This window comes from Spermophilus citellus, assembly GCF_964194105.1.
Source record: "Spermophilus citellus genome assembly, chromosome: 4".
Lineage (NCBI taxonomy): Eukaryota > Metazoa > Chordata > Mammalia > Rodentia > Sciuridae > Spermophilus > Spermophilus citellus.
Window position 1 is genome coordinate 7,226,025 of NC_138185.1, and position 24,787 is coordinate 7,250,811.

The 24,787-nt window shown below is 45.8% G+C and overlaps 1 protein-coding gene across 3 annotated transcripts in view; it reads left to right on the plus strand.

Annotated features, from left to right (window-relative positions):
- Positions 1-1,122: 1,122 nt before the first annotated feature.
- Positions 1,123-24,787, plus strand: part of SLC9A8 (solute carrier family 9 member A8) — a 73,009-nt gene continuing 49,344 nt past the window's right edge. Inside the window, exons 1-3 of one of the 3 annotated variants that reach the window (XM_081293024.1) lie at positions 1,123-1,584; positions 3,303-3,481; positions 11,101-11,181. In XM_081293024.1, the coding sequence (XP_081149150.1) occupies positions 1,559-1,584; positions 3,303-3,481; positions 11,101-11,181 (286 nt within the window). In that variant the 5' untranslated portion in view covers positions 1,123-1,558. The other 2 variants (XM_081293025.1, XM_081293026.1) reach the window with 2 other exon arrangements.

Below are 24,787 nucleotides of genomic sequence, written 5' to 3' on the forward strand. Positions count from 1 at the left end.
TGACAGAAAGGAAAAGAATTTCTGCAAGAGCCAAAGGTTTAGATAGGTTTATTGAGGAAGGTAGACATTCAAGAGAGACTTGGGCTGTCTGCAGAGGGAGAAGCAGCCCTGACTTGGAGGTGGGGGGGAGATCCAATATTTATAGAAGGGCTGTATCAGGGACTAGATTTTAGCTGCACAATTCTGTGCCATTTTTCCGGTGCTTGTGTATTTATTTCCCTTATTTTATAGGGACACAGGCCTAGGGTATGGGCCAAGACTTGCCCATTTGTGTTTTCTGCATCTCAATGGGTTGATTCTGCATTTCAATTGCTTGAGGGTGTTTCCCTATCTCAGTTCCACTCTCATTGTGCAAGATGGACAATAACTATCTAAGCAAATCTCTCTATATATGAACATATGAAGCCAGGAGTAATTTACCACAGTCACATCCCAGCCCTTTTTATTTTTCTGGCTTTAACTTGAAATCCTCCTGCCCCAGCCTCCCAACTCACTGGGATCATAGGCGAGCACCACCATGCCCAGCAAAATACATGGTATTTTAGGAGATCTAATAGTTCAGGGACGGTGGGGGTCCTTGGATTTTAAATAGTCAGGATTTTAAATGGTCAGGGAAGACTTAATGCAAAAGGCTGAAGGTGGGAAAGGTGGAGCCCAAGCAGTTGCCTAGGAGCAGAGCATTCTAGACCAAGGGCTGGGCAAGTACCAGGGCAAATGGTGCTCTCAGGGCTCCTAGCATAGGGAGGAAGCTGCTGTGGTAACAGCACAAAGTGGGGAGGGAGTGGACCGAGACCCAGCTTACTGGGGCAAACGGGGCAGAGCTGATTCCTGGAGATGGTCCAGGGCTTTAAGACTGTAAGTCATTACAGGTTCTGAGCAGAAGCGTGACTGTAGTTTTAAAGATCACTCCGACTTCTATGGAAGACCTTCAGGAACGTGCACAGACATTCAGGGAGTGTGTGATTAACCAGATGAGATTCTATGGCTCGGACCAGGGCAGCAGAGACAGTCAAACCCCAAAGCCTTACAGTAGCCTTTCTGATGGGGTCCCCCTACCCGCCACCGCACTGCTGGGCACATAGTAGGCGCCTACTACTAATTTGTTGAATCAGGGGCTGGGGGCTTGTAGCTCAGTGGAAGAGCGCTTGCCTAGCAAGCATGAGGCTGAGGCAGGGGGAATTTTTGTCCCGGATTTTAGCCGAATCAATGTCAGGGCGCTGGGTAGAGAGTGCTTGACTTCAGGGTGAGTCACAGTGACCTCACAGGAGTTTCCCCCAAATCATCCCCGCCCGGTAATCGGGAAAAGGCCGACTCTCCGGGGCAGTACTGCCACGTGGCCCAAACCGGATGTAAGCCCGGACAGTCCAGGGAGGGCGCTCCCACGCGCCTCCTCCCACCCTCAGGCCACTGAGACGTCAGGACAGAGGGTCACCCTCGCGAGGTCGAGGCCCCGCCCCCCGCTCGCTGGCCCGCCCGCGCCTCCAGCGGAAGCCGGAAGCGACCGTGGGCCCCGCTAGCCCCGCGGCGCCAAACTCGGTGGTCTTGGAGGCTCCGCAGGATGGGGGAGAAGATGGCGGAAGAGGAGTGAGTGGGCTTTTCCGGGGCGGCGGAGGCGGCAGGGCTGGGCCCCGGCGGGTGACGGCGAGCCTCTGGCCCGGAAGGCGGGGTTCCTGTGCCAGTTGTCAGGACTGCCCCTGCCCGCGCCCACGCGGAGGGCGGGATGGGGACGTGGGCCCGGTGGGGCCCTGCAGCCCCCGGAGGTCGGACCCCGGGCTGGGGGCGCCCCGAGAGCAGCCCTACGGAGGCCGCGGCCCACCTCCACCGTCTGGGTTTCCGCCCTGCGGAGGCCGCTGCGCGCTCCTCGCCCCGCCGCAGGAAGGCTCCGGGCCCCCCGCGCCCGCTCGCTGCCTCGCCAGCCGCAGCCTCCTCTAACGAAGGGTTCGCGTCCGTCCCCTTCACCGAGTTTCATCATCCGGTTGGCGCAGTTGCAGGCCCGAGGCACATGGTAGTGAGGGAGGCGGACCAGGAGCTGCCTGAAGTCAGACAGGGACCCGCGCGGTGGGCCCCGGCCCGATAAACGCGAGGAGTGGAGTAGCGTGCGGGTGCGGAGTTCCCAGGAAGAAGTGTCGCTTGAGCAGAAGCTTTAACAAACAGGAGGAACAGGAGGGGTGACAAGTTCAAAAGACCTTTCTCAAGAGAGGGTTTAGTGCTTTGGAGTGAATGAAAGAAAGGCAGCAGAAAGGGTGGAGTGTAGAAAACAGGCAAATGAGCGTCATGTGATGAGGTAGGGAGGGCGTCTGTGTCTTCCAGGCCTTTGTGGCCAAGGTCCATCGCCATCGTTGCGGGCCACCAATCTGTTGCACATTCTAGACACCCTGTCAGTGTTTGTGGAATGAGTATGTGAAGGTTAACAAGGTACCCATTGATACTGGACTTCTTCACCTGATAACCTTTCAATAGCCCTTGGCCAAGTGGGGGCCAAGTCATTCATGACTTATTGGGCATCTGCTCCAGACACTGAACTAGTACTCAACAGCACAAAGCAAAGAGACTGGACTAGCCCCGTGCTGTCAGGCTTGGGTTGAAGCTTGATTCTGCCATTGACTAATAAGGATGTTGGTCAAGGTATGGAACCTGGAGAGGTAGTGTGTTACCTTGTTCCTGGAATGAAGCAGGACGCAGTAAATACCAACTGTTACAATCCAATCACAATTAACCATTATTATCATGTCAGTATTACCCTAGTTCACAGTCCCAACACAATATGAAAAGAGAGCCTTGGCACAGAAGCCATGGGGTGGGTACACTGGGTGGGGTGGAGTATTATAAAGCAGGTAACCTGAGCGTTTTGAAATCTGAGTAGGATTTTGTAAGGTAGGGTAGGTCATTCTGACCAGAGTGACAATTGGGCAAATTCAGGTGGTTTCTTCCACATGCAGAAATAATACAAAGAACATGAACTGGATAAATAAAAGCATGAAGTAATGGACCTTGGGATGTGTTGAGACTAGTTGCCCCCATCAAGTACGAAAAAGCAGGACATATTTCGTTTCTATGCCAGCCCACATTTGCCCTTGTTCCTGGCCTCAGAGAGGCTATAATCAAAGGCACCTGAGGCCTTTATTACCCTCCTGCAGGCAGGGGTTTCCTTCATCTCCATTTCTCTGAGGCCTGCCTTCTCTTTGGGAGACTTGTGAATCCCATGAAATTCTTTGCCAGGTTCTCTTCCATTTTGAGATGTGTGTATTGATATTTGACACCCCTTTCTGTCATCTAATTCTGCTTTTTATATTCTCCAACAGGTTCTCCAATACAACTCATGAGGGTTTCAATGTCACCCTCCACACCACCCTGGGTGTCACGACCAAACTGGTGCTCCCGACCCCTGCCAAGCCCATCCTCCCTGTGCAGACGGGTGAGCAGGCCCAGCAGGAGGAGCAGTCAAGTGGCATGACCATTTTCTTCAGCCTCCTTGTCTTAGGTGAATATGGAGCCCACCATTGCCCTCAGGAGTGTCTGTGGTTGACCCTGTCATCACTGTCTCCGTCAGGCCTTCCTGCCATGTGGTTCCACTTTCAGCACTGAGGGCCAGTGGTCATAACACCGTAAGGGTCTATGGAATCATGGGGCTAAGCAGTTCTGAAGAGCTCTTAGTGTAGTATCCTGACCTTTGAAAGAAAGAATTAAAGAATTTTTTTTTTTTTTTTTAAAGAGAGAGTGAGGGGGGGGGACAGAGAGAGAGAGAATTTTAACATTTATTTATTCTTAGTTCTCGGCAGACACAACATCTTTGTTGGTATGTGGTGCTGAGGATCGAACCCGGGCCGCACGCATGCCAGGCGAGCGCGCTACCGCTTGAGCCACATCGCCAGCCCAGGAATTAAAGAATTTTTGACCCAAAAAGGATCTTGAACAACTGTTAGTGGATTTCGTATTCGGCTCATAGGAATCTCTGTGTGTGTGTGTGTGTGTGTGTGTGTGTGTGTGTGTGTGTACATGCACACGTGTGAAGGTGGTGGGTAGGAGGTAGGGGGAGCCAAGTGAGAACACATCTGACTTCCTGTCCCTAACTTACTTCAACCAAAGCAGCATTTTGTCTGTTGTATTTATTAGGTTTCTGGGTATATTTCTAATTTAGTTTAAGGTTTGAGTGAAAGACCAAACCTTTGTGTCAGACACCATTCAACTGTCATTCCCATTGGCTGTGGTTGTGACCTTTGCCATCTCTGCACACTATCTGTGCTCTTTCCTTTCTTTATAATATTTTGTTTAAATGGGCTAATTTTGTCCAAGTTAAAATCTTACCTGTTCACCTTCCTCCACCAGCGGGTGAGGAAGTATAGGCCTAGAGAGGTTGAGCAATCGCACACCTGGCTGGTGGAGACTAGTGGCTGATATCCAGGTTGCCAGGTGCCATTCAGGAGTTCTAGATAAAGAGGTCAGAACTTCAGTGCCTCCCAGAGACAGGAGATGGACAGAGGACAACTGTTTTGGAGAAATTGTACAATCACTTTAGATTAGCTGAGTATGGACAAAGAACCTGGAGGGTGACGGGACCCAAGTCCAGACTCTCATTTCAAAAGTTTGCATGTTTACACTTGCTGCCTTTCCTTAATGATACTGATGTCATTTAATTAGATTAGACCTTTTCAGAGGAGTGAAAGGAACTGGGTTTTTATGAGTATTGTTTTGATGTTTAATAGGACTGGTTTTGGAGAAAAAGTGTAATTTTGTTCACATTTATTTTCAGACTCTGGTAAATGGTCAAAAAATTTTAACAGTAGTTTATTGGAAATCCTGGGATTCATCCTTTTCCATTATAGAATTTTAAAAACTTTTAAATTGAATAATGAGAAAGTACACAATGCGAAGTGTACAATGTGTGGGACGTAGTACACCTGGACCATTTTTTTACCCAGTAAATGTAATTGAATGGTCTCTAGTGGATTGCTTCCAATAATCAAGGACTCTTTGGTTTTGTTTTCTTTTCCTTTGGTTATAGTAATTGAATACAAAGACGAAAAGCAGTTCTTTTCTTTATTATTAAGAACACTTCAGGACCTGATGTCATCTTTCGGGATGGAGCGTTGTTAGTCTGTTGACATTGCTGGCAGCCTGCTCTGTTAGAGAATAGAAAAGACAGCCTGGGAAAAACTTCTGTGATCACTTTTTTTTTTTTTTTAATCTTTCTTTTTTTTAAATTTTTTAAAAAATATTTATTTATTTTATCGGCGGACACAACATCTTTGTTGGTATGTGGTGCTGAGGATCGAACCCGGGCCGCACGCACGCCAGGCGAGCGTGCTACCGCTTGAGCCACATCCCCAGCCCCTGTGATCACTTTTTTTAAGGGAGGATGAAATGTTAAAGAAAAACTTTCAGGATGTGGGGCACTTAAGATTAACTTGTGCTGGAGATCACAAAACAGGTTTCGATAATGTGCCTTCTAATCTCAGCAAAATCCTGCCCAGTATTAGCTCATCTTGGGGGCTGGGAAGGCCGAACTGTACTTAATAGTGCTGGGTATTTTTCTTGATTGTTTTCTCTTCAAACTGATCATAAACCTAGACTCTAGAGTCACACTGTTGTTCCGTGAGTTTTGTTTTCACCTAATCAGATTCTTGGATGAGTTAGTGTCTCTACTTACTTATCAGCAGGCATTGACAGAAGGGAATAATGCTTGCTTTTGTTTTTGTTTTATTTTTGCAGAGTTGGGGATCATACCCAAGAGAGCTCTGTCATTGGGCCATATCTCCAGCCCTTTTTATAGTTATATATTTTGAGACAGGGTCTCACTACCTGGCCTCAGCCTCCCAAGTAGTTTAGATTGCACAAGTGGAACAGGGTGCCCCAGCCACTTACCACTTTTGTTTACTATTTTAGTTAAATCAAATGAAATTGTAACTTTGTGTCCTATAAGCATATCACAGGATTATGGTGTTTCCTCTTTGTTATGAAGGGATGACCAAACTATAGTTACTTTTGACTTTTAGAAACTTGAATTCACTTGACTTGCATTTAACCTGGCTGATCTTTGACTTCACTGGAAACAATGATGAGTCATTATTATTGACTGAAACTAGAGTTAACAATTAACATCATTTACTGCATCTTATGGGCCATTAAACTTAATGGAGTTATTAAAATTGACATGTTTGTTTTAATGTATTTTCCATAATTGCCAGGTCAGGCACAAAAAAAGAGAAGCACATTAGTTTATGGGATGCACTCCTTCCGTACCCACACAAGTTTTTTCCCCTTACTGTACTTGAAGGCATGTTTGCATGTATGTATATGCACATATGTCCATTTATAAGCACATAGGGGTGTGCAGGCACATGTAGTTTGGAGTTTATTTTAACATAAACGGAATTCTGTGATTTGCTTTTTCTCACAGAATGTCTGTGCTTTCTTTTTTCATGTTAGTAGATTTTATATCCACTTCATTTTTAATTGTGGTAAAATAAACAAAATATCATTTAAACCATTTTATTTTATTTTTTTAAAGAGAGTGAGAGAGGAGAGAGAGAGAGAGAATTTTTAATATTTATTTTTTAGTTCTTGGCGGACACAACATCTTTGTCTGTATGTGGTGCTGAGGATCGAACCCAGGCCGCACGCATGCCAGGCGAGCGCGCTATTGCTTGAGCCACATCCCCAGCCCTCATTTAAACCATTTTAAAGTGTGTAATTCAGCTACATTTATTCCGTTCACAGTGTTGTGCAGCCATCTAGATCCAGAATATTTTCTTTTTCTATGGTTCTGGGGATTGAACCCTGAGGCGTTGTACCACTAAGCTACATCCCAGGCTTTTTTTAATATATTGAGCCAGGACTTTGCTAAATTGCCCAGGCTTGGTTTGAACTTGTGACTTTCTGGCTGAGTGTCTCTGGGCTGTTGTTTTAATTATAGCTATCCCATGTGCCACTGTGCCTGGCTCGGAATATTTTTATCACTTTAGAAGGAAAGCATTAAAACAAAGCATTAGGGCTGGGCTGTAGCTCAGTGGCAGAGTGCTTGCCTAGCACGAGTGAGGCACTGGGTTTGATCTTCAGCACCACATGAAAATAAATAAAATAAAGACATGCTGTCCACCTACAACTATTAAAAAAAATTTTTTTAAAAAAGCATTAAAAGCAGTTAATCAGGGGCTGGAGATGTGGCTCAAGTGGTAGCGTGCTCGCCTGGCATGCGTGCGGCCCGGGTTCGATCCTCAGCACCACATACCAACAAAGATGTTGTGTCCGCCGAGAACTAAAAAATAAATATTAAAAATTCTCTCTCTCTCTTTCTCTCTCCCCCCTCTCTCACTCTCTCTTTAAAAAAAAAAAAAAAAAAGAATATTTCATATAGCCTGGGTGTGGTGACACAGGCCTATAATCCCAGCGGCTTGGGAGGCTGAGACAGGAGAATTGTGAGTTCAGAGCCAGCTTCAGCAACTGTCTCTAAATAAAATACAAAATAGGGCTGGGGATGTGGCTCAGTGACTTGAGTGTCCCTGAGTTGAATCCCTGGTTCCCCCCCAAAAAAAAAGAATATTTTCATATATACAGAATCATACAGTGTGAGACCTTTGTGATTGGCTTCTTCACTTAGCATAATGTCCTAAGGATTCTTCCATGTCAGAGCATGTTTTAGAATGCACTCCTGTTTATGCTGAATAATAGTCCATTGTATGGCTATGTTTATTCATTTGTTTATTCATTCATCAGGTGATGGACACTTAGATTGTTTCCACCTTTTGACTATTCTGAATAGTGCTTCTGTGAACATTTGTGTACAGGTGTTTTTTTTTTTGTGTGTGTGTGTGTGTGTGTGGAGCGGGTACTGGGGATTGAACCTGGGGTGCTCTATCACTGAACTATATCTCCCACCCTTATTTTTAAAATTTTTTATTTGTTCTTTTTAGATATACATGACAGGATATATTTGGACATATTATACATATATGGAGTATATGTTTTTTGTTTTGAGACAGGGTCTGGCTAAGTTGCTCAGGCTGGTCTTTTTTTTTTTTTTTAAAGAGAGGGAGAGAGGAGAGAGAGAGAATTTTAATATTTATTTATTTTATCGGCAGACACAACGTCTTTGTTTGTATGTGGTGCTGAGGATCGAACCCGGGCCGCACGCACGCCAGGCGAGTGCGCTACCGCTTGAGCCACATCCCCAGCCCCTCAGGCTGGTCTTGAATTGGCAGTACTCTTGCCTCAGCCTCCTGAATGGCTAGGATTATGGACAGACATGTGCTAATGCACTTGGCAGTGTTTTTCTTTCTCTTGGATATTTACCTATGAGTGAACTTGTTTGATCGGATGGTTATTTTGTTTAACTCTCAGGAACTGCCAAACTCTTTTTCACAGTCTGCACCGTTTTATAAGAGTTTGGTTTCTCCATGTTTTTATCAATGCTTGTTATATTCTGCTTTTTTTGTTGTTGTTGTTCCAGGGATTGGACCCAAGAATGCTTAACCACTGAGCTACATCCCCAGCACTTTTTATTTATTTTTTATTTTGAGACAGCATCTCGCTAGCTTGCTACAGCCTCAATAAGTTGCTGAGGCTGGCTTCAAATCTGTAATCCTCCTGCCTCAGCTTCCTGAGCTGCTGGGATTACAAACATGCATGACCACGCCTGGCTGTTGTTTTTATTATAGCCATCCCAGCTGGGGATGTAGCACTCCCCTGTAATCCCAGCCACTTAGGAGGCTGAGGCGGGAGGATGACAAGTTGAAGGCTAGCCTATAAAACTCAGGGAGACCTTGTCTCAAAAAATAAAATGGGCTGAGGATCAGTGATAGAGTGCCCCTGGGTTCAAGCCCAGCATGAATAAGTCAATAGATAATAAGATGGATGGATCCCAGAGGATGTGGTTTGGTTTTGTTTCTCTAGGACTGTTGATGGTGAGCCCTTTTCCTGCGCTTACTTGCCATTTACTTGGAAAAATGTCTGTTAAGTTCTTCGCCCATTTTTAAACTGTGTTGGCTGTTTGTTGTTGGCTGTAGGAGTTCTCTGTATATTCTCTATACTAGTCCATCGTCATATATAGTAGTGCAAATATTTTCCCCCATTCTGTGGGTTGTCTTTTCAGAGTTTTTTGTTAGTGGCTGAGATCATTACCTGGCATTGATGGACTTCATAGTTAGCACTTTGTACTAATAGACAATTTCTCCTTAAAACTGCATATAATCATTTGCTTTTTATATGAGTAAACTTTTCAAGTTAATTTTTAGAAATCCAGCTTGGTGCAAAGAAAGAGCAGAAACTGATGCCGTTTTCTGTCTCCTCATGCTCACGTGCTCTTTCCTCTGGTCAGCGCGTGCTCATCAGCTTGCATCTGGGGACTTTTTTCATGCTTTTATTATTTAATGTAGATTTTCTAACTAGGTTAAATATTTATATTAAAATAACATCACAGATTAATAGTGTGAAGCACAGAATGAATGAGGGGTAACTCTGTATAACTTTTTGCTTTCTTTGGCCACCTGGTGCTTTTTAGTGGGATTGAAGAAATCTCATTTGTTAGTGTGGGCTCTGAGGGTGTTAACAGTTATGCAGATTGCTTAAACGTTTCCTTTAAAAAATTCAGTTCTAGTAAGATAATACTGTGATTAGCAGATGGTATGCCGCAGAGGAGCCTAATGAAAGACAGAATCTACGTACTAAGGTCTGGTCCATGAAGTATTATGCAATGCTTACTTTTTTTTTCTTTTTTTGGTACTGGGGCTTGAAGTCCAGCACTCACTACTGAGCCTCATCCCCAGCCCTATTTTGTATTTTATTTAGAGGCAGGGTCTCACTGAGTTGCTTAGCGCCTTGCCTTTGCTGAGGTTGGCTTTGAACTCGTGATCCTCCTGACTCTGTTCCCCGGCCACTAGGATCACAGGCGTGCACCACCATGCCCTGCTGCAGTACTTTCTTTCTTTCTTTCTTTTTTTTTTTTTTTTTTTTTTAGAGAGTGAGAGAGGAGAGAGAGAGAGAGAGAAAGAGTTTTTAATATTTATTTTTTAGTTCTCGGCGGACACAACATCTTTGTTGGTATGTGGTGCTGAGGATCGAACCCGGGCCGCACGCATGCCAGGCGAGTGCGCTACCGCTTGAGCCACATCCCCAGCCCCAGTACTTTCTTTTTTTAAATAGTTTTACATCCTCTTCTCTTGTTTCTTGGCAGAACTCCTGTGAGACAAGGGAGGCTTGAGTCCTGTTTTGGAGGTTGAGGAATGGAGGCTGCCAGCCAGGTGGGAGGTGGCAGAGAGCACTGTGGCACAGAGCACAGGGCCGCAGCACCACCTGTGTGTGGCGTCCTCAAGCCTTGCTTTTCTCTGTCCAAAGGATGTAATGGTGAGGACAGCTAGCCCAGGGCGGAGCTGGGATCCAGTGAGCCAACCTTGAGGCGTGCTCAGTGTAGTTCTGGACTCTTGGGGAACTGCTCGGCCCAGCTGTAGCCAGCTGGGGAGCAGGAGTATCCGATCTTCGAATCTCTTTGTTTTCTTCACTAAACCAAAGTATTGACCTTTAAACATCCTCACTTTCTTCATAATAGAGAGCTGGTCAGGTGGTGACAAAGTATTTCATGTCTACATAACCTGTTGCAGTTATATTTGCGTAAAAGTGATTTCATTGATTTCCTCTTCACTGTTTAGAGTTTTCCAGTTGAAAATTAGTTTAAAAAAAATAGGACCATTTCTCATAATCAGGAAAATCTATGTAATTTAAACGCTTGTATAAGTTTTTGCAGCTTATTAAAATATCAGCTACCAGAAAACAAAGTAGTTCAGGCATACAAAGAAGTATAGAGAAATATTATAAAAACTGTAAGTTTACTTCCAGGTTAAAAGCTAAGATAATATATAGAAGAATGAGAGGTTATACTCCATTTATGTATGATGTGTCAAAATGCATTGACTGTCATGTATAACTAATTAGAATAAGAAAAGAAAAAATTTTTAAAAAGACAATGAAAATATAATCGAAGCTCACTGTGTCATTACCAAGTGTCTATTATGCTGATAGCTCCCCCGCCCCCAATAAACACTGCTTTGAACTTGATGTTTATTCAAATTTGGGCTTTTTTTTTAAATAGTGTCTTATTTTTTCCCACAGCTATCTGCATCATATTGGTGCATTTACTGATCCGATACAGATTGCATTTCTTACCAGAGAGCGTTGCTGTTGTTTCTCTAGGTAAGTGCTTATTGGTGATCTCATAATAAAAGTGATAACAGTAACCACCATTTTTTAAAGTGCCTCCTTAGTGCTGGAAACTACAAGAGTTGCATTGGGTATTTGATTCCATTTCTTCCTCACTGTTGCCTGGGTAGGGTGTTATGAGCGCACATTAAAGATGAGAACCTGGGGGCTGGGGATGTGCGCTCGCCTTGCATGCGTGGGGCCCGGGTTCGCTCCTCAGCACCACATACCAACAAAGATGTTGTGTCCGCCGAGAACTAAAAAATAAATATTAAAAATTCTCTCTCTCTCTCCCTCTCTCTCTCTCCTTTCACTCTCTCTTTAAAAAAAAAAAAAAAAAAAGATGAGAACCTGGGCTCAGACAGTGGTGGTTACCCTCTGCAGGTCATGCAGCAGTCCGTCTATATAGCAAAGGCCTTTCTGTGGTCTCCTGCTTCTCACTGCCCTTGGTGCACATTAGCCTCTGCTGCTCAATTAGGCTGATGTCCTCCTAAGTTATGGCAGGTAGTTGATAGTTAATTTACAGGATCACTATTTTTTTGCCCCTTGAAACTGAATTTAATTGAGGGCCTTACATATGCCAGGCAAGTGCTCTACCATTGAGCTACATCCCCAGCTCTTTTTTTGAAGCAGGGTCTGGCTTAGTTGCCCAGGCTGGCTGCAAACTTGTGATCCTCCTGGCCTCAGCCTTCCTAGTTGCTGGGATTATAAGTGTGTGCCACTGTGCCTGGTTCACCATCATGCCTTTTAATTTTGAGACAGGATTTAGGTCAGTTGCTGAGAGTCTCATTAAATTGCCCAGGCTGCCAGGCACAGTGGCGCAGGCCTGTAATCCCAGCAGCTTGGGAGGCTGAGGCAGGAGGATTGTGATTCAAAGCCAGCCTCAGCACCTTAGTGAGGCACTTAGCAACTCAGTGAGACCCTGTCTCTAAATAAAATATAAAATAGGGCTGAGGATGTGGCTCAGTGGTCGAGCACCCCTGAGTTCAATCCTTGGTATCCAAAAAAAAAAAAAAAAAAATCACCCAGGCTGGCCAACTTGCTAACCTCCCGTCTTAGCCTTCCAGATTGTTGGGAGTGTGGGTGGTGCACCATCATGCCTTGGTTTCCAGTCTACCCCACTTAACTTTCTCTGTTTCCTGTGGCAAATAATTATTAAGATAATTAGCTTTTAATTGGGGAGAATGAATCTATGTAATAATAGGTGTGAACACGTGCAGGTTCATTGAAGTGGTTTGTGAAGAAAGAAGCAGGGACTTCAAATGATATTAAATTCTAGTCTAAGATGTTTGTAGTTGCTCAAGGCACAGTTAAGTAGTTTCCTAAGATCACCTGAGACTTTTATCTGTTTCTTTTAGCTATTTTTACTAGTTTCCACTTACCTACTGTTAATTTTTCCTTATCACCACTGATGATTTATAAGTTAATTTTCTTTGCCTTTGAATCTCGATTACTGGACTAGTAATTCTTTTTCTTTTCTTTCTTTTTTTTAAAAATACCTTGTTTATGTAGTTGTAGTTGGACACAATATCTTTATTTTATTTTTATGTGGTGCTTAGGATCGAACCCAGGGCCTCGCACGTGCTAGGCGAGCGCTCTACCGCTGAGCCATAGCCTTAGCCCCGGGACTAGTAATTCTTTTGCAACATAGTTATGGTCTGTGTTAGCTTCGGAAATGAACAGATTGTTCACCGGCTCCATCAGTACCTGTGTCCTGATACACTGGTGCCGACCCTCCTCTGTTTCCCTGGACCTCACAGTACTACTGAGTGCCGTGCTCTAGCCCCTGAGCTTTCATGTGCCATTTCATTTAAGTCTTGTAACTTCCAGTACCACCATATCTTAAGGAGCAGGCAGAACTGGATAGTAATGTTTTTGTTTTTGTTTTGTACCAGGGATTGAACCCAGGAGTGCTTAACGACTGAGCCCCATCCCCATCCCTTTTTTATTCTTTGAGACGGGGTCTCACTAAGTTGCTTAGGGCTTTGCTAAGTTGCTGAGGCTGGTTTTGAACTCATGCTTCTCCTGCTGGGATTATACAGAGTTGGAAACTAGTTTTACTCAGGGTTCCTGCTCTTTATTTAACAGGGGATTTTATTTTGTTTTGTGATGCTGGGGTCAAACTCTGGGCCTTGTGCTTGCTCTGCAAATTCTCTACCAGTGAGCTACACCCCCAGCCTTCTGGTCCCTACCCCTTGGTGCTGAGGGTGGAACCCAGGGCCTTGCCCACACTAGGCAAAAGCTCTGCCACTGAACTATAACCTGAGCTTAACCCGCAGGTTCTTTGGTTGTATATCCTGGCAGGTTCTAACAGCCTTGGCTGAGCATGGGAGGCTAACTCATTAACATTCCTTTCCTGCTATTAGGCACATTGAAAATAACCTCCATAGGTAATACCCATTATTCTGCCGCATTCAGCAAAGGCTTAAAAAACCACATCAAGGAATTTATGGCTTTGTGGTTAATTCATAGTTTCTTAAGAATAAAAATTATGGATGGTGTTTATTTAGGTTGGATGTACATGAAAATTAAAATGATAATTCTCATAATTTGGTTTGGAAAGTTGTGTTCTTCACTGTCTCACCAAACATCAGTGCTTATGTTAGGACCTAGAGCAGACATTTTCGCTTGCCTACCTAGGAGTCGTTTCCCTCTTCTTCCTTGGAAATAGAACCCTACATTTGATCAGGTGTCCTCCACAGTGTATGCTCCAGGAGGAGGGGGCCGTCCAAGTCATGCTTTGTCTTTGCCATCATGGTGACGCCACCCTTCCTTGCCTATGGTGGAGCCAGTGGGGTAGTGTGAAGCTCCCTTCTGGCCAGTGACAGTAACAGGAAGTACACTGGGGTGGTTGGTCTTGGAAAGTGCCCTTCCCCAATAGAAACAAGTGAAATTTCCCACTCTTCCCTCTGATACTGTGGATTGAGGATGTGATGCCTGGAGCACTGGTAGCCATTTGAAACCATTGTGATAACTGTGCCTCAAAGACAAAAGCCAGAGGGGAGAGAGATGGGAAGCCCAGATTTTTTTTTTTTTTGTATTGGAGATTAAACCCAGGGTTCAGTGTAACTCTACTACTGAGCTACATCCCCCCCTTTTTTTTTTAATATTTATTTTTTAGTTTTTTAGTTGGACTCAGTATCTTTATTTATTTATTTTTATATGGTGCTGAGGATCGAATCCAGGGCCTCACATGTACTAGGCAAGTGCTCTACCCCTGAGCCACAACCCCAGCCCATCCAGCCCTTTTAATTATTTTATTTTGAGACAGGACCTTATTAAGTTGCTGAGGCTGGACTGGCACCTGTGGTCCTCCTGCCTGAGTCTCTGGAGTCTCTGGGATTTTAGGTGTGTCCCACCATACCCAGAGAAGATTGATCACATTTTTAACCAATAGCCCTGAAGCTGCTTATCTCAGTGATGTCTGTTACATGAGAGAATAAATACCTGTTGTTTAAGCCTCGTTTGTTTGTTTGTTTATTTATTTATCTATTTATTTTTACTTGCAGCTGAAAGCATCTTTATTTTATTTATTTATTTTTTGGTACTGGGCATTGAACCAGAGGTGCTCTACCACTGAGCTACTTACCAAGCCCTTTTTATTTTTTGAGACCTGGTCTCCCTAAGGAGAGACCTGGTCCCTGAGGACCAGGCTGGCCTCAAATTTGCAATCCTCTTGCTTCAACTTCCTAAGTCGCTGGGATTACAGGCATGAGCCACTGCACCTGGCTAAAAGCATCTTAATATAGAACTCTTCCATTTGATGAACAAACTTAATTTGATTTAGAGAAGATAGATTGGTGGGCGTGGAGCGGTGCACCTGTTGGCTTATGTAACTAGAAAGCTACATGGTGGCACTGGCTTTCCCTTCCCACTGACCTGGATCCAGCTCTCTGGACTGGTCCTCCATTCCTCCTGCCTTCTGTTTTGTTTGGCTGCCCTCAGGCAGGCTGTGTGGTAAGCCTTACAGCAGCAATTGAAGTAGAAAAGATGGCCTCCTCTTCCCTCTGGCAGCAGATGGATGAATGCCACGTGGCCACCTCAGAATTGGGGTGCAGTGGTGCTGCGGTCATCTGCAACGTTCAACTCTACTTTGATGCTGCAGAAATAATTGCAGCCTGTTGAGCTGGTGTGGAGCTTGAGATTGGTGATGGAAAGTAAGGGTTGCTTTCAATACTTCTTTGCCAACTCAGGTGATTGGAAAGCTAAGAGAGTGTCCGGGAAAAGAGTGCCAGGGTCGAGAAAGAGTAGTATTTGAAAGGACAGTGGGCTGGGGATGTTGCTCGATGGTAGAGCACTTGCCCACCATGCACGAGGGAAAAGAAAAAAAGAAAAGTAACTTTATTACTTTGGAGGACATTTTGTTAGAATTTGGAAATGCTGACGAAGCTATGAAAATAGTTCTTATTTCATAAAGCCAAGGATGTTAAAGGAAAACGTTTCTTCATGGAGCAAATCATAATGAACCATTGAGACCGCTTTCAGGAAGGCCCTTTGTATTAGAGAAGCATCCAGAGGTGCTGGAGAGCCGCCTTCATTCTTTCGGGGATAAGTTTTGCTAGCCTGCTTCTTCAAACTAGCAGTTACAAATAATCTGCAGTCACCTAGAGCCTTTTGTGTTATGGCTAAGGATTCTGAGTTCTAAGAAATATCATAGAGAAGGACCAGATACACTCTGAAGCTTTTTCACCTGTTGTGTTGTTGCTGTTGTTTGAAGCACTGGGGATTGAACACGGGGCTCTCTATAACTCAGCTATATCCCCAGACCTTTTTTTTTGGTTGTAGAGGGACAGAATGCCTTTATTTTATTTATTTATATGTGGTGCTAAGGATTGAACGCAGTGCCTCACACATGCTAGGCAGGCGCTCTGCCACTGAGCTATGACCTTAGCCCTCCCCAGTCCTTTTTTAAAAACTTTTTTCATTTTGAGACAATCTTGCTAAGTTTCCCAGGCTGACCTTGAACTTCAGATCCTGCTGCCTCAGCCTCCTGAGTATGTGGAATTACAGGTGTGGGCCACTGTGCCCAGCTACTTTTTTATCTTTTCAAATGAGTTTAGGCATTTTTTAAAAATTCTTTATAAAAACAGTATCAGTATAAAGTTCTAAAGAGATTTCCTTGACCTTTGTTCAAAGTTTTTAGGATACTTTTTGTCCTTTGTGAAGTTCTGTAGTCTTGGCTTTTAAATTTTTTCCTTTTCATAAACAACTGTACTTTAAAAAACAATCCTGTTTGAAAGCTCTGAGTATTTTTATCATGGTTCCTTCTTTTCCAAGCCATGGTGGACTTATACATGTGTTAGATAATTTTCTGAGTTCAGAGTCATTTTGTATTTTTTTTCTTTTTTATATTTCTACATATTAGTTTAGTTCATGTGCTTACTTTTGTTGGCCTTTTAGTGCCAATGTACTATGTATTTTGGGCCAAGGATTAGAAGTGAAATAATTGTATTATGCTCCGTTGCGTATAACACAATTTTTCTTTATTTTAGAGTGAAAAAAGACCAGAATGGGGTTAGAGTGCTGGAAATTTGACTTTTTCAAATGCCAAGGTTTAGTCTGAACACTAGTGATAGTTCAAAAAAACATTTTGATGAACCAGTTTTATGAATTGCATTTGATTTGATTGTTGAGTAAATAGGACATAAAAGTGCCTCTCTCATTCCTTTTTTAAAAAATATTTTTTTAGTTGTAGTTGGACATAATATCTTTATGCTTATGGTGCTGAGGATCAAACAAAGCACCTTGCACATGAGGGTGAGCGCTCCGCCGCCAAGCCCCAGCCCCCCCACCAATCCTTTTGTGTGTGTGGTGCTGGGGCTCAAACCCAGGGCCTTGTGCATGCAAGGCGAAAGGCAAGCACTCTATCAACCAAGCTATCTCCCCAGCCTCGCCCACATTCCTTCTTAACCACGTTTGGGGTGTGTTTTACTTATTTTTTAAATATTTTTTTAGTTGTCAATGGACTTTATTTATATGTGGTACTGAGAATTGAACCCAGTGCCTCACACATGCTAGGCAAGGCGCTACCCCCGCCACAACCCCCGCCCTGTGGTGTGTTTTACATATACACACACATATGTAAATTGTGACACATGAATTTTTAACACTGGGCCTCATGCGTCTAGGAAGGCACTCTGCTACTGAGCTACAGCTCTAAGTGGGTTTTTTATCTGGTACCAGGAATTGAACTTCAATGAGGTTAACCATTGAGCCACGTCTCCAGCCCTTTTTATGTTTTAAGACAGGGTTTTGCCAAGTTGCTGAGGCTGGCTTTGAACTTGTGATCCTACCTCAGACTCCTGAGTTGCTAGTATTTCAGACATGCACCACCGCGGCAGTTGGACTTTTTATTTTAATGAGAAAAGGTCTTGTTAAGTTGCTGAGTGATGCTTCTGCCTCAGCCTCCTAAGTAACTGGGATTATAGGCATGCACCATCATGCCCAGCTTAATATATATTTGTTTTTGTGGTATTGGGGATTCAACCCTGGGCTTCATGAATACCAAGCAAGCATTATACCACCGAGCTATAGTCCCAGCCCAGCTTTAAGAATAATGTTCTTTTTGCCAATGAGGTTTTAAGTAGAAAATGCGAGGAAAAAATAAATTGCTCAGTTTGAATTGTTTACTAAAGGTAATTCTGGAAAGCAGATACAGTAATTTTATATACCTGTGTGTGTATGTGTGTGTGTGTGTGTGTGTGTGTATAAAAATTTTTTTTTTTTGTACTGGGAATTGAACTCAGGGGCAGTCAACTATAGAGCCACATCCCCAGCCCTTTTTGTATTTTTATTTTTTAGAGATGGGGTCTTACTGAGTTGCTTAGCACCTTGCCATTGCTGTCTCAGCTTTCCGAGCCTCTGGGAGGATAGGCATGCACCACCTTAAGTTCTTTTAACAAACTTTTTAGAACTTTTTAGAGGGCTGGAGATATAGCTCAGTTGGTAGAATGCTTGCCTCGAATACACAAGGCCCTGGGTTCAATCCCCAGCACCACACACACAAAAAAAAAAAATAAAAAAGAAAAAAGAACTTATCAGAGGAGAATCCTAATTGTGACCGTAACAGCTTTTGTTACTTTTTAAAACTATTATTCTAAGTAATGTTGATGAAGCTTATGGGTAACTGGGTAACTGCCTGCTGATTTTTACTGGAGACACAGGGATTCATCTGTTGGTATTCAGGTAGCTATCTCAGTGGCCAAGGCCTAAACAGTTGTCAGATTGACAAGACAACCATGTTAGACTGGAAGGTTTTTCCAGGCTTTCATATGCCAGAAGAGGGGGTTGTCAGCATGGTCTTGGAGCCTCAGTGTTTCTGACATCATGAATTAGAAGTGACAGTTTATCCCTGTGATGCCCCATTGCCGTGTCGCGCCTTAGCTTAGGGCGTGCTCTACAGGTGCCAACTTCATGTTTTTGCCTAGAGTCTTATTTTAAAACTCGTCTAGTTTTATGGTCATCTTTCTTGCTTGGCCTTTTATTATCTATGCGTTGTGTTTTATACTTAGGGCTTCAAATAAAAGTATATGCCAAGATAGTGAGGTCATCTACACTTTAAAAAAGGGAGGAAGCAGGTCGTTAAAGGATTGTCTTTTGACACTTGCCATATAAGGGATCTTTTTTGTTTTCAGTACCAGAGATAGAACCCAGGGGCACATAACCCGCTGAGCCACACCCCCCAGTCCTTTTTATATTTTATTTAGAGACAGGGTCTTGCTGCATTGCTTAGGGCCTCCTTAAGTTGCTGAGGCTTTAAACTCATGATCCTCCTTCCTCAGCCTCCTGAGTTGCTGGAATTATAGGCCCGTGCCACTGTGCCCAGCCTGTTTTTTCTTTTACCACATTAATATTCTCATCTGAAGATTGGAAAGGATTACAGTTCTCTAAAAAAAAGTGATCTACTTTAAAAACCATACAAACAGCCTTTCCCCCCCCCAAACAGACTAACCTGAGGTGTTGATTCCCACCTCCCTGCAAGGACTTCCTTTAAGGGTATCTCAGATGGATGTCTACTTGCAAGTAGGTAGTAGAATCACAGATGGGTTTTCAAAATTAGTCCATTGTAACTTGATTCTATAATTATAGCTACAAAACATGCTTCAGGCATCTTCTTTTTCCAGTACTGGGGATTCAACCCAGCGGCACTCTACCACTGAGCTGCATCCCAGCCCTTTGGGACAGGGTCTTGAAAAGTTGCCCAGGCTGGCCTCCAACTTTGAATCCTCCTGGATGAGCCCTCTGAGTCAGTAGCCAACCACACCCAACTTTAAAAGCATTTTATAAGGGCCCCAAGTATGTAAACTGTTTTTGGAAAATCCTTTGCAGTGGATTTTAAAGTGTCACATAGGTAATCCTGTGTAGCAGCAGATCTGCCCCTCATGATCCTTGCCAGCATGTCCTCCACTAATAGGCCTTCTGGTCTCTTGGCACAGGGAGTCCAGAGTGACGAGGAAGGCAGCATTGTGACTCTTCAGTGGGTGAACCCTAGGAATGTCCCCCTCTGGAAGCCAGGATCTCTTGATCCACTAAGCCTAGCCTTCCAGGGTGAGAAATGGCCTCAGTAGGAATCCACTCCCAAGGGGGTCACTGGGAGTGATGTTGCGTGTGGCTACTTCTACCCATTGCTTACTGTATCAGTGCTTACCGTTGGGGACATACCACCCATGATAGCCTTTAAGGAATATATTGCATCCTGGCTCCAATCCTCATGGAATGGGACATCCAGTCTTGTCTCAGTTCTGTCTGTAGGAGGTCATTTTGCCACTTTGGCGACTGGCAGCTTCTGGGTGATTGCCATAAAGTCAGTCTCTTAGCTTGACTCGTTGTTGTGTAGGTCCCCACACTGGTGGGTCAGACATTTGTGGGCTAGTTGAAAGACATACTGGCTACTGTGCGTCAGCGCCAGTCAGGACGGGTTGCTGCCCTTCCCAGGGTGAGAGGGGTCTGATGTATCAGGTCGCCACATGCCGCCAGCTGGTCCTCTCACGGGAGGCTGCTGTATCAGGTGATTAGCGTCAGTCTCTGCGGCTGCCCAGGCTCCATGCAGTGTGGCTGTAGTGGGTTCAGCCTTGATGGGAGGGAGCTCCTGTCCTGGACCCATGTCCACCTTCCAGCTCAGCCATCATGGCTACTGTCACATGTTCTCTGTACATACTAAGCTGGTTGGGCTGACTGGATCATCCTTCACCAAGCTTGAGGTTGTAAGAATTTGCCAGTGACACTGTATATAGGAGGCAAAGGAGGGTGTCAATGTAACAGTGGAAAGTGACATGGTGGAATGGGCCACCTATCCACATAGCACACTGTCCTCTAGACCTGCAGAGGGCTGATCTCTAATGTAACACCTCATCTTCCGATTGGATTACTGCTGTGCCCAGCTAGCTTGTAACTTGGTAGGTCTGACAACTCAGCTTATGAAGGACATTTCTGACCATATGGTCACTTGTGTCCCTGCTCAGGTGCTCTGTCTCTGCCAGGCCTCATGCCAGGTACAACTTTTTGAATTGCAAATAATTCCCTACTGCAAATAGCATGACCTTGCTCCAGAACCCTAGAGATCTGTGCTCAGCCACCTTCCCCTGGAGCTTGCCCAGGATGCCACATGGCGTCCCTTCCTCCCACTCATACCTTCAGGACCACAGGGTCTGCCAGATCACGTGGCCAGAGTGGCAGGACTGCCTGAACAGCATCGGGACCTGCTGCCAGGCCCTTTCTTCTGGGCTCACTAGGCACCATCAGCCTTCCGCACACCCAGGAAGTGGAATGTGGCTTCCTCAGGTTTGGGGAGTTACCTTAAATCCAGAAGAGGCCCCAGGCCCCGTGTGCCTTTCTTAGTGCTAGGAAAAAGAAGGTACAACCTCTTGTCCTTTACTTAGAAGGAATGTCACGGCATGCCCCAGACCCCTGAGCCCTAAACCCTCTAATGGGCAGGCCTGGCCCTTTCTGTCCTCTGAAGCATGTGTGTCTCACGAAGGCATCTACTTCTTTCTCATCCCATAGATTAGCAGGATGTCGTTGGTATAGCAGGCCAGCACATCACTCTGTGGAACGTCCGTGTAGTCCAGCGCCTTTCAAACTACCTTAATGACAGAAAGCAGGCACTAGCCTAATCCTGGAGCAAGACCATGAGTGCATCCTCTCCTCTGTCCTTTGGGAATTGAGGCCATCTCTGATGCTTCTTCCTGTTGGGAGTGAAGGAGGACACATTTTGCAGGTCAAGAGCCAACACCACAGGCTTGAGGTTTACCCTCCGGGTTCTCAGGGCCCCACAGCACAGCTGCTGCAGTTTGCATTGATCTGCTACATCTGCCAGTTTTTGCAGAGGCCACACTGGTTGACTAAAGGAACCACTACTTTTGTGTTAAGTATTTCAGGGTGGCAGTGATCTCTGCCCTTCTCCTTGGGGTGCTGTATTGTTTGGGCAGAGTTGTTAGGGACCCGGGCTAGGCACTTCTTGACCTTTTCTGCTACAGTAGCTTTTACTTGGTTGGTCAAGAACTAATGTGAGGGGCTGTGGCTGTGGCTCATGCTAGCGCTTGCCTGGCATGTGTGAGGCCCTGGGGTTGATTCTCAGCACTGCATATAAATAAATAAAATAAATGTCCATTGACAACTAAAAAATATTTTTAAAAAACCAAAAAAAAACAAAACTACTGTGAGCGGGGCATGGTAGTGCATGCCTATAATTTCAGCCATTGGAGAGGCTGAGGCAAAAGGATTCAAGTTTAAGGTCAGTCTCAGCAACTTAATAAGACCCTATCTCAAAGTAAAAAGGGCTGAGAATGTAGCTCAGTGGCAGAGCACCCTGGGTTCAGTCCCCAGTACCAAATGATCACTAATGTGATAGCCTGCCAGCTGTTTGGACACCCCTGGAACTGGGAGACAGCTGCCAAATAGCTGAGTTGGCAGGGAGGCCGGCACTGGGTGGGCTGCACCAGCCTGCGCTTCCTACCTCATCATCTGCTCCTGCCCCTGGGGGAGCCACGGTGCCACCTGGTATCAGTGTCGGCCTGGCTCCCATTTCTAGCAGCCGTGGGAGCCCTGAACGTTGCCCCTCCGGGTTTCTAGCTTTGTGTCTGCACAGCTGCTGGGCTCCTCTGTGCGGGTGGACCATCGTCACCCTTTGCACTTGCTGTGGTGTCTTGGGTCCTTCCTCACGTTCTGCTTTTTCCTTCAGTCTGGGTTCTAGGTCTCGGAACTGGCTCGGGTCTGGGATTGGGAAATGGATTGTGATTTTCCATTTTGACATGAACTCTAACTTTCCTTTCTTGATCCCTTCTGATGGGACACGTTAAGCCAGGGTTTCCACAGGTCCCTGCGGGTTGCCCTTGCTGGGAGTCTTGCGTTGGCTTGCTAAGTATTGTCATTTTTGCCTCTGCAATTCCAGAATTCCATTGTCCCAGTGCCATAACAGCACCTGTTTTGTGGTGGGCAGGTGAGACAGGTGGGGATTGAATCGAGGGATGCCTTAGCACTGAGCCACATCCCCAGCCGTGTGTGTGTTGCTGGGGATTGAACCCAGGGTCTTGTGCATGCAAGGCAAGCACTCTACCAACTGAGATATATAGTTGGCTATATTCTGGCCCCAATTTTGTTTTTTAATTTGAGTCAAGAGTCTCACCAGGTTGCTGAGGCTGACCTTAAACTTGTGATCCTCCAGCCTGAGCCTCTAGAGTCACTGGGATTTCAGGTTTGCACTAGTGCACCCAGCCCACACCTCATTTTGTTAACTGGGCCCCTGGGGTTTTCAGTGACATAGGTGCCCCTTTTACCAGTGCAATCCTGGCTGCTTGTCCTGAGGAGCACAGTCACCGCGTGGGTTTACCATCTGCAGAGAGTCTCTTCTTGCATGTCAGTCTCTCGGAACCTTTCAGACTTCTTTCTGGCACCTATGCCTTCTTTCATCTGAACCATCACTTTCCACATTCTGGGGCCTCCTGCACCAGGGCCGCCTTCTGGAGCTCTTGCTGTAGTGCTGCATCATATCGGGGCGCCAGATTAACAGGCTCTCCTGTACCCTGCTTTACATTGCTCCCCCCATCTTTGATCTTCCTGGGCTGGTGCATGTTAATGGGGTCTCCTACCTAGGTCCTTTGGTATCTAATCCCCCCCACCGTGGCAGGCCCCGTACTGCTGAAGTTTGACTGGCTAGGCTGAGGGTCGAGTGAGGGCTTTTCCTTGTTGTTTTTTTTTTTTGTTGTTGTTTTTTTGTTTTTTTTTTTTGGTACTGGGGAATGAACTCGGGGGCACTCAGCCACTGAGCCACATCCCCAGCCTTTTTTCATATTTTATTTAGAGACAGGGTCTTGCTGAGTTGCTTACCACCTTGCTTTTGCTGAGGCTGGCTTTGAACTCTTGATCCTCCTGCCTCAACCTCCCAAGCTGCTGGGATTACAGGCGTGCGCCACTGTGCCTGGCTTTTCCTTGTCCTGTAAGGAACTTGCCTCATTTGGGGCGTCTGTGTAGTCTTGAGACAGCCTCGGGTGCCTTTATTCCCACAAGGAGACGGGGCTGTGTGGGCAGGCTGAGAGGGCCCATGGGAACCATGGGTCCTGGTTCCAGGTGCTTGGTGTCTCTCCACAAGCACCCCCGCCCCAAGGCCCAGAGCCCACATCTCCCCCAGGGGAGGAACGCAGACCTGCCTGGTTGAGTCAGCCCCCTTGGAAGCTGCTGCTCTCCTGCTCAAGTCCTCCGCCCGTCCGGCTCTCTAAGCCCTGCAGGTGGGAGACGAGCATCTCCAGTGCTACCAGGAAACCCTTGCTTCCTGGCCCGGTCAGTTCCTGTTTTTAAAGCATAAGAAATTCAGCACCAACCACAAAATCCCCTGGAATCTCGCCCACGCCAGGAGACTGCAGGACCCGGGTATCTCCCTCCACAGTCCCTGGCCCAGCCAACACAGGTGTGAGTCTTAGCACCTGCATTGCCACCCACGTGAGGGGTGTCAGCCCACCTACCACCAGTGACAGGGTCCTTGTTGCACTAAGTTGCCGAGTGACACCCAACTCCAGGATCCACATCCTTCAAGTGGGCTTCCTGCGACCATTCTATCCGTGGTACCGGCTCTCTTAGAAGCAAAGTCTGAGACGTGGCTGGGGACATGTACTTTGTGAGAGGGCCTCCCTCAGGAATAGTTCTGTGAAGAGGGAGAGTCAAACAGACGTGGCTTCAGGTGACTGGCCTGAGTGGGGGTGGGCAGGGGCAGGAGCACAGCCACGGCTGTCCCTCTTTAAAGCAAAAGGTCCAGGCTTCTGTACCCCACCAGGTGGTCACTGGCTACTAACTAGGTGGGGCACGTGCAACTTGCACGTGGGGCCTGCGCACAGTAGGGTCGGTGTTCTCCAAGGTACAGGTGGGAGCACTTAGCAGCCACCACTCCCCACAGCTGGGATGGTGCAGGGCCCTGGGGAAGGGCCCGTATGTGCTGCTGTGGAGTGCTTGCCAAGGTACGCGTTAAGGTTAAAAGTCAGAGGGAGCCAGGCCGGTGGCGCACGCTTGTAATCTCATCTACCTTCGAGGCTGAGACAGGAGGATCGCAAGGTTGAGGACAGTCTGGGCAACTCAGCGAGAGCCTGTCTCAAAGAAAGGGGGGTGGGACTGG